This window comes from Penicillium samsonianum (assembly GCF_028829775.1).
Source record: "Penicillium samsonianum strain IBT 33392 chromosome Unknown utg000003l_segment0_segment0, whole genome shotgun sequence".
NCBI classification, from domain to species: Eukaryota; Fungi; Ascomycota; class Eurotiomycetes; order Eurotiales; family Aspergillaceae; genus Penicillium; species Penicillium samsonianum.
Genome location: NW_026643261.1, coordinates 6165264 through 6179679, shown reverse-complemented (window position 1 = coordinate 6179679; position 14416 = coordinate 6165264). Strand labels below are relative to the sequence as shown.

General features: G+C 49.6%; 9 protein-coding genes across 9 annotated transcripts; 5 read left to right on the top strand and 4 right to left on the bottom strand.

Annotated features, from left to right (window-relative positions):
- Nucleotides 1-271: 271 nt before the first annotated feature.
- N7471_006013 (GNAT family N-acetyltransferase) lies at nucleotides 272-901 on the top strand (the record flags this gene model as incomplete). The annotated part of the gene is made up of 1 exon (XM_057278732.1): nucleotides 272-901. The coding sequence occupies one exon, from the start codon at nucleotides 272-274 to the stop codon at nucleotides 899-901; it is 630 nt and encodes a 209-aa protein (XP_057138342.1).
- Nucleotides 902-2789: 1888 nt separating this feature from the next.
- Nucleotides 2790-5472, top strand: N7471_006012 (uncharacterized protein; the record flags this gene model as incomplete). Its single annotated transcript, XM_057278731.1, has 4 exons — nucleotides 2790-3044; nucleotides 3117-3678; nucleotides 3734-3919; nucleotides 3976-5472. Exons 1-4 carry the CDS (start codon nucleotides 2899-2901, stop codon nucleotides 5470-5472), a joined length of 2391 nt encoding a protein of 796 aa, XP_057138341.1. The 5' UTR covers nucleotides 2790-2898.
- A 545-nt stretch (nucleotides 5473-6017) lies between these two features.
- Nucleotides 6018-6704, bottom strand: N7471_006011 (OPI10 family protein; the record flags this gene model as incomplete). Its single annotated transcript, XM_057278730.1, has 1 exon — nucleotides 6018-6704. The coding sequence occupies one exon, from the start codon at nucleotides 6702-6704 to the stop codon at nucleotides 6018-6020; it is 687 nt and encodes a 228-aa protein (XP_057138340.1).
- Nucleotides 6705-6954: 250 nt separating this feature from the next.
- N7471_006010 (thiamine pyrophosphokinase-related protein) lies at nucleotides 6955-8005 on the top strand (the record flags this gene model as incomplete). Its single annotated transcript, XM_057278729.1, has 2 exons — nucleotides 6955-7018; nucleotides 7078-8005. The coding sequence occupies exons 1-2, from the start codon at nucleotides 6978-6980 to the stop codon at nucleotides 8003-8005; spliced, it is 969 nt and encodes a 322-aa protein (XP_057138339.1). The 5' UTR covers nucleotides 6955-6977.
- Nucleotides 8006-8605: 600 nt separating this feature from the next.
- N7471_006009 (DNA-directed RNA polymerase core subunit RPB8) lies at nucleotides 8606-9093 on the bottom strand (the record flags this gene model as incomplete). The annotated part of the gene is made up of 2 exons (XM_057278728.1): nucleotides 8606-8711; nucleotides 8768-9093. The coding sequence occupies 2 exons, from the start codon at nucleotides 9091-9093 to the stop codon at nucleotides 8606-8608; spliced, it is 432 nt and encodes a 143-aa protein (XP_057138338.1).
- Nucleotides 9094-9386: 293 nt separating this feature from the next.
- Nucleotides 9387-10603, top strand: N7471_006008 (elongator complex protein 4; the record flags this gene model as incomplete). Its single annotated transcript, XM_057278727.1, has 2 exons — nucleotides 9387-9849; nucleotides 9903-10603. The coding sequence occupies 2 exons, from the start codon at nucleotides 9387-9389 to the stop codon at nucleotides 10601-10603; spliced, it is 1164 nt and encodes a 387-aa protein (XP_057138337.1).
- Nucleotides 10604-10634: 31 nt separating this feature from the next.
- N7471_006007 (uncharacterized protein) lies at nucleotides 10635-10941 on the bottom strand (the record flags this gene model as incomplete). The annotated part of the gene is made up of 2 exons (XM_057278726.1): nucleotides 10635-10819; nucleotides 10884-10941. The coding sequence occupies 2 exons, from the start codon at nucleotides 10939-10941 to the stop codon at nucleotides 10635-10637; spliced, it is 243 nt and encodes an 80-aa protein (XP_057138336.1).
- Nucleotides 10942-11456: 515 nt separating this feature from the next.
- On the top strand, nucleotides 11457-12407 carry N7471_006006 (tRNA splicing endonuclease subunit SEN34; the record flags this gene model as incomplete). The annotated part of the gene is made up of 1 exon (XM_057278725.1): nucleotides 11457-12407. One exon carries the CDS (start codon nucleotides 11457-11459, stop codon nucleotides 12405-12407), a length of 951 nt encoding a protein of 316 aa, XP_057138335.1.
- A 927-nt stretch (nucleotides 12408-13334) lies between these two features.
- N7471_006005 (RNase P/RNase MRP complex subunit) lies at nucleotides 13335-14193 on the bottom strand. The gene is made up of 2 exons (XM_057278724.1): nucleotides 13611-14193; nucleotides 13335-13540 (listed from the first exon to the last, which is right to left on the bottom strand). Exons 1-2 carry the CDS (start codon nucleotides 14137-14139, stop codon nucleotides 13341-13343), a joined length of 729 nt encoding a protein of 242 aa, XP_057138334.1. The 5' UTR covers nucleotides 14140-14193; the 3' UTR covers nucleotides 13335-13340.
- Nucleotides 14194-14416: the final 223 nt, after the last annotated feature.

The window sequence follows — 14416 nt, the reverse complement described above, 5'->3', positions numbered from 1 at the left end:
AGACTTTGCGAAAATGGCAGGAGAAGCTTACCAATATTTACATATACCTACGCCTGGGCATAGGTACGAAAGGCAGACAGGTATAGAAAAAAAATGTTAGAAGTTTGAACTACATGCATGGCGCAGATGTGAAGAGTTGGGAGAAGGATTTGTATCTGCAGGATAAACAATTCAATAGCTGCCTATATAAACTGTGAGTTTTTGTATCTTTTCCATCATCTTTCTCTCTATCTACCATTATTCATTCACATCCCCAGCCCACTTCAACATCATGTCATCACTTACTTCAAGTATGGCTACTGATTTGGACAGTGACCAAGGCGTAGAGGTCCCATGGGATTCATTCCACTCTGAGAACCTGAAATTTATCAGTTACAATCCCTCAAGCGATGACCATTTCTTCAATTCTATCCAAGCGTATTCATCTTCAATCATCAACTTCTGCGCATCAGCCTCACGGCTGATGGACCTCAAATTCACCTCCAGCGTTGCCAGACATCTCCAGAGGAACTCCCATTTATTTGTGATCATCAACGAAGTAGACGAGGACGACATGTTCACATCTATCGGTACACTTTTCTTGGAGTCATCTCATCGAGATATGGCCCACCATCGGTGCTCCAAGCTGGGAATCGGCACCTTAAAGGAGTATCAACACTATGAAACCGAGGCAGTCAACTGGGTATTGAACTGGGCATTCAATAATGCTGGTCTACATCGGGTGGAGGTTAGTGTTCCATTCTGGAATACGCGAGCGTACAAGGTGTATGAGGAGATTGGGTTTCACACAGAGGGGGCAAGAGTGGATTGTTATTTCAAAGACGGCGAGTGGTGGGACGAAACGAATATGGCTATTCTGGAGAAGGACTGGAAGCTACGTCAGGTTGAGATGATGAAGTAGCCATCCTGGAAGTGCAGTTGATACAAAGTAGGGTGCTCTCTATGCTTCAATGACAAGTCTACCTTGATTTCGATTTCGACTTTTCATCATGTAATTTCAGTAAGAGTAAGCGAGAGATAAAGAGAGAGAACGTTGAAGAGACAGAACTGATCTATACCAAACCTTGCACAAGCGGCTTAACATCAACTCTCCCCGAAGCCACTATGAAGTCACTGCGAACCTAACCTCCATTTTGCGACGTCTTTTTATGTATCTCATGCATGCATCATAGCCACGCGATTGACAACTGACAGCGGCCGTTGGTGACATCGGTCCATTTGCCTTATCAGAAACCGGTAGATCCATCACACCCCACTGAGTGTGTTTGGAGTACCAAGGTTGCGATTTAGAACCTATCCACCACATATAAGGTGCCAAAAAAAAAACTTCACGAGTGGGCAAAGAGGCGTTCAACACGAAGTCGAAATAGTGCCTATCGAGCCGACGCTACGATCTGAGTGGATTCGAAAACCAGATCGATCAGAACTTTTGTTTATCTTTGGACAAACCTGCTTTTCCTTCAACTCCTGTGATTCATCGAGAAAACACGAAAAGCAAGAAAGTTCTGGGAGATGCGCCTTAAATCCGGGAATTTAATCTATATGCACATCTTCAAGAATGTGGGACTTTATGTGGCCCACTCTTTTTTGATCTCTTTTTCTCGTGTCCATTTCGGCGAGAAAATTTTCTTAATTAATTAATTCGCTACCTAGTCATCCTATCATGGCTTTCGTACAATATACCTTGAACTCCCAAGCCGTGCGATCCAGGGGCGCACCCCGGTCTCCGGATTGCTATTATTTGGGCTCTTCGTGGCGTTCGTGTTGGCGAGGAGGCTAATGTGATTGATCAATATCTTTAACATATCCGGAAGAACGGGTTCTATGCAGAGTACTATTATACTATACTTAAAATACTTATCTGTATGGAGTACAACATACAGAGTAGGAGAGAGGTCTAAATGGGCATCAAAGTGGGCCTTATCTTTTCCTTGGGATTTGAGTGCAGCTGAGGTGCAGCTGAGTTCGCTTGTTAGCTTGGCCCGAGGCTCCAGTAATTAATCTAAATCGAAGACTAAACCACAATTCTTTATATTATATGGAGTACAAAGAAAAAACAATGTCGGAGACCTCCGTCTAGGAAATCTAGTTTCCATGGTTGATACAACCCCATTATCGGAGTTGTCTCAAACCCATTCACAGAAAAGTATATCAGGAAATTAATCAACACTAAAGTCCGATTCTCACGGGCCATTGGCGTTGTATCAAGGGCCCTGATACGTCTAAAAAGTCATTCTGCCCCCGCAGTTCCTTGTCCGCACCGATCCGATCTAGATCTCACCGAGCGAATCAACATAGGATGAAGGCATCGGTTGCAATACCACATCCACCAAATCTAAAGCGCTGGGGCCTTGGGATCCCTGTTGTTTAATTCATACTATTGGCTTAGATTAATTAGTCCGAACTTTACCAGGTTCGGGGCCTCGGCACTCACTTTCTTGATTTCTTTTTTGTGTTTCGATGTATGCCACGCGAGTTGTGGGCATTGGGGGGTCACCTGGAGGCCAATGCATGGCCCTTTCGGTGGAGCTCATGTCTACATCGGATCAGGGCTCCATGCGGTACACGTCAATTCATTTGTTAACGTGGACTCGGAGGATTTTGCTGTACCGTGGAGCTATAATATGCGGCTAGAGGGGCGCCTGGGCTGGCTGATGTACCCTGGTGATATAAGATGTTTACCTCTAGCCCTGTTCCATGGATTTGGAATTTGTGATCTTTTATATCTTTTTTTTTGCTCTCCACACTTATACTAAAAACCAATCTCTCCATGTTGTCACGTTTATGTTGATTAGAACAGTCGTCTTCGACTATCGCACCCACCCCTCCGACTATACGACCTACTCGCCAATGTGCGAGTAACGAAATACAAAAACCTATTTTTCTCTTTCTTTCACAATGTCGACGACAGACCATGAACCGCTGGTGCGTGTCACATACCTGGCGGGGTACATAGTCCTCTCTTTTGTGATTAGTGCAATGGGTTGCGCAACCACATTGGAGCTTCTTCACCGGCGGACATCGAGGTCTGGTCTATACAACTGGTATGCCTTAAAACGTTATCCTATCAACTCTAGCATTGGATATGTAACTAATCAAACAAAAAAAACTAAAAGGTACCTTCTCCTAACCTCATCGATCACAATGGGCGGCATAGGAATTTGGTGTATGCACTTCATCGGCAATCGTGCCATCGTCCTGGGCGAAGGTGAGGAAGATGTGCAAGCCATGTATAATGTCGCCTTCACGGGTACCTCCTTCGTACTCCCCGTGGTAGTACTGCTATTTGCCTTCTACGCTGTGGGTGTCGAGGAGAAGGCAGGCTATATTCGCATCCTCATCGGAGGCTTGCTCACTGGTAGCTCTGTCTGCGGTATGCACTACATCGGTCAACTCGGAATCTCGAACTATAGGTGCTCCTATCATGTCGCCAACGTCGTGGGCTCGGCGGTCATTGCTATTTTCTCCAGTACTGCTGCCCTAGGCATCTTCTTCCGCTGGAGAGCTTCTTGGACTGATAGCTGGTGGAGACGAGGAATCTGTGCTTGCTTATTGGCGGGTGCTGTCTCGGGTATGCATTGGACTGCGGCTGTTGGAACAATCTATCGGGATCACCGCATGATCATGAAGGGAACTCAGTTGTCGAGGAGTCAAGTTGTTATTGTCTGCACTGTTCTGGTATGCTTGAAATTTCTTCCAAGGTATGGGAAGTTGGAGACTGACAGCTCTCTAGGCCTGTGTTGCATGTGTGGTGTTGTCGATGTGCGCTATTATTGCTGGGCGAAATCGCAGAAAGTCGACGACACGTGCCCATCAGCTTGTTCTCGCCTGTGCCTATTTTGATCCCACTGGACGAATCATGGTTACGACGCAGGCTATGCTTCCTACGAGGAAGATTGTTGATCATTATATCGGACGGGTATGTTTCTTTGCCACCAGATTATATGGAGTCTTGACTAACCAATTGTGAACTAGACATTCAAAGATGACGACCTCACGCGCACTCACCCTACGTTCCTTTGGGCGTTTAGGGCAACTCGGAACTGGCCCGTCGTGAAAGATTTGGTTCCCTTTATGCGAAACCGCCTTAATTCCGAAGAAAGCGCCATCGAGAAACACATGCTATCCCGAGGAGTGTTTATGGACAAGGATACGGAGTTGCAAACTGACTTTGATACCTTGTTCAAGCAACTCTTCTGTGTCACAGCCCAAGAGCTCTCAGATCAACTTAATCTGCCTCTCCAGGACCTAGGTACACTCTATGACGATGTTATCTCTACTGCTATCCCCATCTCCCGACTTTCTTGGGCCATGGGCCGCTCGTCCCTCCGAACTGGCAAGGGCCAAATGATGTTCACTGTTCGCCAGCTACAGAAACATGAAGCAGCACGCCTGGGATCACAGGGATTCCGGTTCGCAACCATCGAGCATGTCACAGGAATGCTTTCCCGACGCATCCACGTTCCCGAAGCAAACCTAGCCGATTCCCTCCGCGATATGCGCGATTACGCAAGCTCAAATCGTGGCTTCGACGAGGGAGTACACCTCGTCTCCTTCATGATGCGCCCAACAATCCACGATCACTTCGAGATCCTCACCGCAAAGGGCGTCGGCAACCCCCTCCCATCTGCAACCCTTCCAATGAAACAACTCCACGTCCACCACCTAGAACTCATCTCCCGCATGGAAGGCTGGTCCATGGACATATGTCTGCGATACCTCCAATCAGCTGGTGCAGCACAAGCCTTCCCCAACCTATCTGACTTCCGCGCCCACCTCATCAAAGCAATCATCTCCCTCTCAAAAACTATCCCGGAAGACATGCGCGCAGCAGCGCAACTGTCCTCCCGCCCATTAACAGCCCCCTGCCGCAGCAGCCCCTCCAACCCCGAAACAGCCATACAAAACACCTGCACCCTCCTAGCCTTCTGCGTCGTCGGCACACTCGATACTCAAGTCTCCAACCCTGACTACACCTTCACACCCTTCCGTCTCTTCCGCGTCCAGCAACAAGTAAACGAAGCCCTCACCGACCGTGATGACTTCGCTCGCGAACTGGGCCAAGAACTCTTCTGCACAGACGTGCGCTCGGGCTCGACCTCTAGTGAGACCGATCTCGCCTCAACGGCTAAAATGGCCATTCTGCGTCTGTGGTCGTCGCGCAAGAGCTCGCCGACTTTGAACTCGGGCGCCGGCTCACAACACTCCCAGGAGTCGATTGTGGATCATACTGCGACTGCGTTGCGGGATATCACCGTTCGCAAGGAGGTTCGCGTTGATTTCACACACATTCATGAGCAGTCAAACCAGAATAATCTTACCCGGGACTCGAGGGTGGTTATTGCCGGCGGTGGTGAGACTACGCCTGCAACTTATGTCGATGAGTTGTATAGTCTTTGCTATGCACCGGGTATACGGTTGAGGCCTGATGCGTCGTTGCCGAATATTTCGCGTGGATCAACTGCATGCTGATCTCTTTCTCTTTGTTTTTTTTTTCCTTTTTGGTTTGCTTTTCTTTTCACGTTATGGCTGGCGCGAGGTTAAATGCATCGAGGGATTGGAACTGGTGTTTTATGGGATTTGTTATGTCCATGTTTCTTTTCATTCTACGTGGGAAAGACCTGACATGGTCCAGGATTGTATATATAACTTTCTTCCGATGAGTACATAGATGATATAAGTACAAATGCGTGCATATTTCATATTTTATATTTCGATGGGAGTGGAAGTACATTTTCAGCTTTTCCAAATGTCTTATTATCTATAAAGAGCTAAAATAGTACCTTTTAATACATGAGCTCCTCCAGTAGGTCAGAGAAAAAGCAGAATATCGTCACACATCACAAAAAGAGACTCGTTAACCAATACATGCAAGAGATCTCATGTACTCCTTGCTGCACACCCGCTGAGAGCTCGTCGAGAGCAAATGCAATCTGAAAAGAAGCACTAGCCAACCAACTAAAGATCAGCCAATCCAATGCTCAATACTACAGAGCAGAGGTCCCACGGATCACGCATTAATTAGCATTAGGATCCTCGCGCTCCAAAAACGTAGGATCAGCCTCAATGCGACGCTCAAACTTCGCCCACCAATTATGGAAGCTCTTCAGCGGCACAACATCCTGTCCCTTGTCATTTTCCGCAAAGCTCGCGAGGAAATTAAACGCGTTTCCTATAATGCGCTGCGCCAGCACCTTCGTCGAGACCTGTCTCTGGCTCGCAGCCTGCGGAACCAGCGCCATTGACGTCTGACCCGAGGGGCGCTCCGCTTCCAGAGCAGCAAGCTGCGGCGCGATATTCTGCGCTTCTTCGATCGAAATTCCCAGTGTCAGGACGCCCGTTGCAGCATTGCTGCTGGTGCCGCCCTCGTCGAGCATGTCGTCTTCTTCCTCGGCTTCTGAGCGGTGCACTGCACCCCCCGGTGGGCGTACGGTGAAGATGCCTGAGGGCTTTTCGTTTGCTAATGCGCCGATGAAGCGGAAGTCGGAGGGGTGGCCGGTGTTCGGGTCTGGGAGTTGGGCGTAGATTGCGGCGCCGGTGTTTGGTGGGAGGGTTGTTCCTGGTAGGAAGAAGACGACTATATCGCTGAGAGATGCGCTGAGTGGGATTGTGAAGGCGAATTTGGTTGCTTGCCCGTTCGGTTGGCTGTCTATTGCGATGATATCTGTTAGGCACGGGCGGCCTGGGACCACGACGGAGAACATGGTGTGTGTTGGTGGTGAGGGTTGGAGGAGTTGGAGGTAGCTTGAGTAGCTGGTGAAGATTGGCAAGGTGAGCTGCGATCAAGATTCTTTATTCTAGTTCTTCAATCTTCTTCAAGCTTCTCTTTGTCCTTTTTTTCGATGATGAAATGACATAAGAGGGGCTGCCCTTATCGGCGGTCGATAAGGGTTTGGCTTGGCTAAACAAAGGTTCGGTATATAAACTTTTGACTTCTACTTCACAATTGGGATCAGTTTCTGCATTCAGAAGTCATCATGGGCAAATCCAATCTGGAACTCGTCGGCGAATGCGATAAGTAAAGCTGTCCCAAATCGATTCCTCCCTCCACTCGCGTTTTCGTCTTACACCCCGCAGTTTCCCCTACTACGAGGATGATCGCGCCGCATACACGGAGAACCTGAACAACTACCATGCATTCAAAGTATCCGGATATGATTGTACACTCGGCTACATCCTAAATGCAGTCGTCGAGAAATTCCCCTGGTCAGCACAAAGCTGGGCCATCGACTCAACCGCGCAGACCGTGACGCTAGTGACACCCGCAGGAGCCACCCCCGCACACCGGAGCAAGATCGTCGCAGCAGACATAGCCGAAGCCGTGAAACAAGCCAAATTCGAAGTTCTGCAAGGCTGGCGCAATGAGAACTACGCAGTCTACGGCCCGGGCGGAGAATTCCTCCTCGAGATGGAGCGCGCCGCAACCCCGCTCTTCGGCATCGTCTCCTACGGCGCCCATCTAACAGGCTACGTGCAGGATGAATCCGGCATCAAGATCTGGGTACCGCGCCGCGCAAAGAACAAGCAAACCTACCCAAGCCTCCTTGATAACACCGTCGCCGGCGGCATGTGCACCGGCGAGACGCCGTTTGAGTGTATCGTCCGCGAAGCTATGGAAGAGGCATCCTTGCCTGAGGCGGCGGTGCGCGCTGCGACTCTCTCTGCGGGTTGTGTTACGTACTCGCATGTGCGGGATGTGCGTGCGGGCGGCGAGACGGGCCTCATTCAGCCTGAGGTTGAGTATATATACGATCTTAAGCTTGATGCTGAGACTATTCCGAAACCTGGTGATAATGAGGTCGAGGAATTCAAATTGCTGTCGATTCCGGAGGTGCGGACGGCTTTGGCGCGTGGCGAGTTCAAGCCCAATTGTGCTAATATCATGATTGATTTCTTTGTGAGGCATGGGCTGCTGACGCCGGAGAATGAGCCTGATTTCTTGCAGATCGTTGCTAGGTTGCATCGTCGCTTGGAGTACCCGACTGCTTCGCATTGCGTGCGGTAGATTATTTGTTTGATAACCTGAGACATAGGTTGCATATTGTGAACATAAGATCTATCAACTTAACTTTGCATCTAAATCTGCATTCGCGTGGCTTCCTTTTCCATTTGCGCAATCAATGCAGTCTTTTGTAAGACTTGCTACCCAATATAGCAAATGATTCGATGGAAACACGGCGACAACCGCACTGCCATCTATTATAAGTGCGAACAAGAGTCAAAATAAGCCACGAGAGTCGGAACGGGGATTTTGAGTCTTGAAGGCACAGCCAGGAAACAGATCAAGGCATACGGTGCAGCTACATCAGCCATTACAGCTCTATACAGAGTCAACCCACCCGGGACGCATTTTAGTTATCGAACGGTCAAGGTTCATCTCATTGATCCCATGAAAATCATGTTTGTTATGATAATCTATTGGTATTCCCAAATCAAAATGCAAAGAACGCCTGCGCTGCACCCCATAAGAACGATATGAACATCGGTCCGGCTTAAATACACCGACTTTTCCCCCATTTGGGCTTTGCCTCAAGATCAATCCAAGATCCATCTCATCCTATGCCAAGGTCGTAAGCAAAAAAAGAGAGTTCCAACAACGACAAGCTTATTTCTTAAGCAGCAAGTACACGTGATCGATTCTCAACGGAGCAAGCTTCTTGTAGGGACCCTCCAGGTAGAGCAGCAGGCCTCCAAAGGACACAAAGACAGCCCTGAAAAAGTAAGCGTTAGTTTCCGCAAGAACCAACACACCAGTAACGAAACTCACATAGTATCCTTAGTGGCACCCTCCTCAAAGCGGTATACCTTGCCGTGGCAAACATAATCGTAGTCATCCGCCAGGGTCTGATCACCCATGCTGACCTCCCTCCAGCTGGCGCGGGTGTCCTCCTTGCCGTCAAGAGAGAGAGTCGAGGCCAGAGCGAGGGACAGCGACTCGCCGACGGCGCATGGGTACAGCTCAGTGTTCACATCCAGGGTGAAAGTAAGGGAGGCATCGTTCGAGTTGCAAGTAAGACGGGAGACGCGGTCATACTTCTGGGCGTTGATCGAGGTGATCGTGAAGGTATCTTCGAAGAGGAGCGGGTCGGACATGATGAAGGTTGCGACCGGATTTTCGGTCTATAGATGGGGATTTTGGTAGAGCGGAGTATGCGCGTATTATCGCACACAAGTTATCGTACGTTTAAAGGCCCACAATGGCTAGTTGGTGGTGCGAGAGTGGTGAAGAGAAGAGTTGGAGTCGGAGGTGGAGAGGTTGATCGGAGAACTGAAGCTTTTTTTTCTGCCGCCTTTTGGTCCCGCCGATAACGATTTCGTTGGTTTGACATCAGCTCCTTGTAGCTTTACTGGGGTATTTTTTTTTACTTGATTTGAAATTCTCCGCCATGTCCTTTCGCAAGCGAAACATCGGTCTTTCTCCTGGAGTTGACCGCAATGCTGTTCCCAATGCTACCGCACAGCCCGCTGCGCCAGAAAGCACGCCGGGCATTCGCCCCTCCCCCGATGATGGACGGCCAACAACCTCGACAGGGACTCGCTCTCTAGATAATCTTCTTGCAGGCCATGCAGGGCTTCCAATGGGAAAACTACTGTTGGTTGAAGAAAACGGAACTACAGATTTTGCAGGCGCATTGCTGCGTTACTATGCGGCAGAGGGCGTAATCCAAGAGCAGAAGGTTCACGTGGTTGGAGTGCCAGAGCAATGGGGCCGAAGTTTGCCTGGCCTGATCGGCTCGGTAGAGTCACTGGACGAGAAGAGATCCGACAGGCGCAAGGATGATCGCATGAAAATTGCATGGCGATACGAGCGATTGGGCGAGTTTGGGGCAGTCGCTGGTTCGCGAGGTGGTGAGTATTGAAACAAAACATTGCTTCTAGCTTCAATATGCTGATCAATATAGCCCCTACTAATCCTGGGGAACAGGATACAGCAGCAAAAGAAGCGCCCGCTTTCTGTCATGCCTTCGATCTCACGAAGCGTCTCACCCATCCGTCTATCACAAACATGACCTTCATCCCACTTATGCCCTCAAAAGAGTCACCATTCCTCGCTATCTTCAAACGACTCCAAACCGCAATCACATCCAGCGCCGCCAATACAATCCACCGTATCGTCATTCCTTCTCTGCTCAACCCCACAATTTATCCGCCGAACGCCTGCCAACCCGAACATGTTCTCCAATTCTTCCACGCCCTTAAGGCGCTGATGAGTGCGCACAGCACCCGCGTGACCGCAATGATTACCATGCCTCTGTCTCTCTATCCCCGCTCATCGGGGCTGGTTCGCTGGATCGAACTGCTCAGTGACGGCGTCATTGAGCTTTGTCCCTTCCCGCACTCTGCGGATGCCATGGCTACCTCGGGAGCGGCAACCTCACAAGAAGAACCACCGCAGGGTATGCTCAAGACGCATCGGCTTCCAGTGTTGCATGAGCGTGGCGGTGGAAGCGATCAGAATGTTGGAGAGGATTGGGCATTTATTCTGAGCCGCCGGCGATTCGAGATTAAACCGTTCAGTCTCCCACCGGCCGAAGGAGACACAGAAGCGCAAGATGCGTCGGCTCCAGGCGGAATGCCCAAGAAATCGGATCTTGAATTCTAAGACGCTCGATGATTGGTGTGATTTCCTAGACTCAATCGTCCTCCTCGAAGTGTCGTTGGGTCCCTGGTTCTGCTAGCATATCGTCCATCTCGATCTGCTCCGACATAGCAGGGCCTGAATTGGCCATTGTACGGAGGTAGCTCGCTCCGTATCCATCCAATCCTGGTCGCACAGAACGGAGGCGATTCCCCAGGCAGGATGAAGCTGCAAGCCATGCTGTTCGGTGTTAGTAATGCGGTCGGGAGTAAGAAAGGACCTCGGGATGCTGCGCGATACTGACCAACAAAGAGTATCAGGGGTGCAAAGAATACCAGGAACAACAGTAGTAGGAAACCCATGATGCCTCAGTATAAAAAAGAAATATACAATACTCAACGAATGCCAATGAAGATGATGATAAACACAACAGCGATGCTCAGCAGTTCGCTTGCCAAGATGACTATTCCTAAATGGGGCTAGCGTATAAGCTCAGCTTTTCCTTTTCTTTTTTTTTTTGCTCTTCTCTTCTTCTCTTCTCTCTCCAATCTACCCTGGCTTTGCTGGTCAAATCCAAAGGCAATACTGGGTGTTCGGTTATGTTCTCGACACTCTAATACTTCTTTAATGGTAAGCTTCACCCTCATCTCTCCCACCCCCACTTCGCATGATTATTTAAATACAATCTGTCAATCCCCTGAAGCTCTTTGATACGTCACTGAGTGCTTGCTGAGAAACGTACTGGAAAATGAATTGCGATACCCAAATTTACCTTGCTGGCTACCTGCATCTTTGCATATTGGACAAGCGCTAACTGTCCTTGCCACAGAATCATTGAAAAAAAAAAATTCCACAAATCTCAAATCAGAAAGAAAAAATGGACTTCCAACCAGACCTTCCCATTCCGATCTCCTATGTATCCGGTAGATACCTGTTGTTCTCAATTGACGCCGTGACATACCTGCGACGTGAGCATCACATCTGCGGTGTGCTCATCGGGACACTGCCCCAGATCCCCCAGCAGAATGTCTTCCTGGGTCTCCCTCTGCAGCTGATGCCCGAGGAGGCACGGCTGTTAGTGGACAAGGGTGTAGCTTGCATCGTAGACGAAGCCAAGGCACACGACGGCATGAACACCCTCTTAGAAGAGGATCGCAGACGGTACCTCCGCGACCTCGAATCCCAGGGCCTGCACGTCTCTCGTATCCAATTGGATCGCAAGGAGCGTAACCGGGAACAGACCTTGAAGAAAATAGAAGAAAAGAAAGCAAACGCGAAGGCCAAAGCCAATGCTGCTGCCGCCCAGACACCTACGGCTCCTGAGGAGGCCACTTCCACCCCATCGCCAAAGAACGCTGCCATCGTTGACCTCTTCAACGCAGAGGAATGCTCATCACTTCCGTCCACCGCCTCGACGAGCACACCCCCTCAGGGCGCAATGGCCATTACCCCCGCAACATCTTACCCGCCTCTTCCCACCCCTCTACCATCGAGCTACCTTTCAGCACCCGCGGTGCCACCCTCATATCCTCTCTTCGCCCACCTCCACTCCAAAGGATACTTCCTCTCTCCTGGCCTGCGCTTCGGGTGCCAGTACATGGCCTACCCGGGTGATCCGCTGCGCTTCCACTCGCACTTCCTCGTGGTGTCCTACGACTGGGACCAAAATATGGATATAATGGATCTCGTTCTCGGCGGCAGACTGGGCACTGGTGTGAAGAAGGGTTTCTTGATCGGCGGAGCACAAAAGGGAATCGATGAGGTCGATTCAGAGGCTGATCGTGTGGATACTGTGCGGGCTTTCAGTCTTGAATGGGCTGGAATGTGAGGGATAAAGGATGTGGAGGATTTCATATTCTTCATTTGTTTTGATTTTCCATCCATCAGGCTTATGGCTTTGATTTGCCCCTTGCAAGGGTTCCATGGCTCATGCACCACCCTACCGGGTCGTCCTTGCCTGTCTTCGGATTCCTCGAACCAGATGCACGACTTTCTACTGTGTCTGGTTTTATTGAATCCAGGGAAGAAACACATCACTGATGATTTGGATCATCCCCGATCAACAAAGATACAGATGATATCCCCGCCCCGAAGGTGGTCTACCATGACCTCGCCTTCTAGCGACTCAGGTCGGAGGCTTGGGAGGGCAAACAGCATGTGGTTAAGAAGGGTCGTCATGTCTCTAGTCTACCCATGCATTGCCCAACTCGGAATTGCATATGATGCCATTCGCAGAAAACTCTTCATCAAACAAAATAAACATTTACATATTACACTGATTATCGTGGTAAATCTTTAGTATCATGTCGCAGTTGTAAATGTATATTTCGCCTGTTAGACAGACATATCTAGCCAACTGATGGAGTAGGATTTCTTCATAAACATCATTATTCCAATTGATCGTCCTTACTGGTAGCTCCAAGGGCTGTTCGAGCTGAATATTGTGCTCGGCGCTCTTTCCTTTGTCGTGTGGGATGTGTGCCTTCCACATTGGGGTGCCACATTGCGCACTGTGATGTCACACTGTGGTATCATTTAGTGGGCTTGATGGGACAAGAATGAATCCAGCTTCATAGAACACTGGCGTCCCTCCACAAAGCAGGGGCATAAAGCTTGAATCTCAAAGACTCTCAGCAGTCTGGAACACAGGTATCGGATTTTATGGCAGGAGCGCACTTGCAACGCTCGAGGCCACTTCACAGTTGAGTAGTCAATCCCATCAGTAGTAAATTGACAAGAATCAGACAGAATGACTGCCATCTTAAATGTAATCGATATTCCTCCACTTGAACTTCTTATTAGCTCTGTCCACAGGCCTATTCTCGAACTGGTTTCCATGCAGCTCGAAAACCAACGGCATGGGAGCTTTTGCATCAGATTGAGTCAGCGTATCCTGCACGCCCTCAGACGGCGCTGGCACAGGCACTGTGAACCGGAAGATAGTGTGCTCCTTCGGTATAGCTGTACAAACAGAACCAAGTCAGCAAATAACCCCAGTAACGCACCTCCCACTCCACAAGTCAAAACTCACTCTTCATCTCATCCTTCTCAGTAACAATGACGAATGTAAACTTCGTATCCCGCACCACAATCCCCTTAGCACCAACCCTCCCAGCACACCCACTCCTAACAACCTCGACCTCAGCCCCATGGTAATCGGCACTGACAAGCTTACTTCCATGCGACGCCGGCGAAACATGGCCACGTGGTCCGGCCTTCACATCCAAGATCTCTTGCATATACCCAACCCACAGCTCATGAAGGCCCTTAAAAATAGCGTATTTGCATTCTTCCTTGGGTAGGTCGTACAGCCCTGACTTGCGCTTTTCGCGCGCTGACAGCGGTTGCGGCTTCTGGTGTCGGAGGAAGTATTCTTTCTTGCGTAGGCGGTGGAGGCGGCGCCGGGAGCGGTTGTCGGATGCTGAGGGGGAGGTTGCGCGGAGGAAGAGTGGTTTTTGTTTGATGCGCTCGGTGAATTGTTGCGTTGCGCTGTCTGGGGAGTGGGCGCGTGAGAGAAGGGTGTGCGCAATGTGGGTTTTTGGCGCTGGCGAGGAGGCCATTTTGTGTTATCTTGGATGTTGGTGTGGCTTTCCAGGGGATGGTAGACTGGGAGTTGGGGGTTCGTGGAAGTTGGAGGTTGGAGAAAAATTATTTGATGTCACACACCGATAAGATAGGCAGGCAGGCCATGTATAGATCACAGGTATAACAACTTTCTGTACATTATTTGAACATGGTCCAAGTCTGGTTTTCTATTTTCTACATTCAGATCTCTTCTCGGATATTACACTTTCTCAGTAATTGGGCTTAGATCGTCCCTCGGCTCTTCGATGCTTC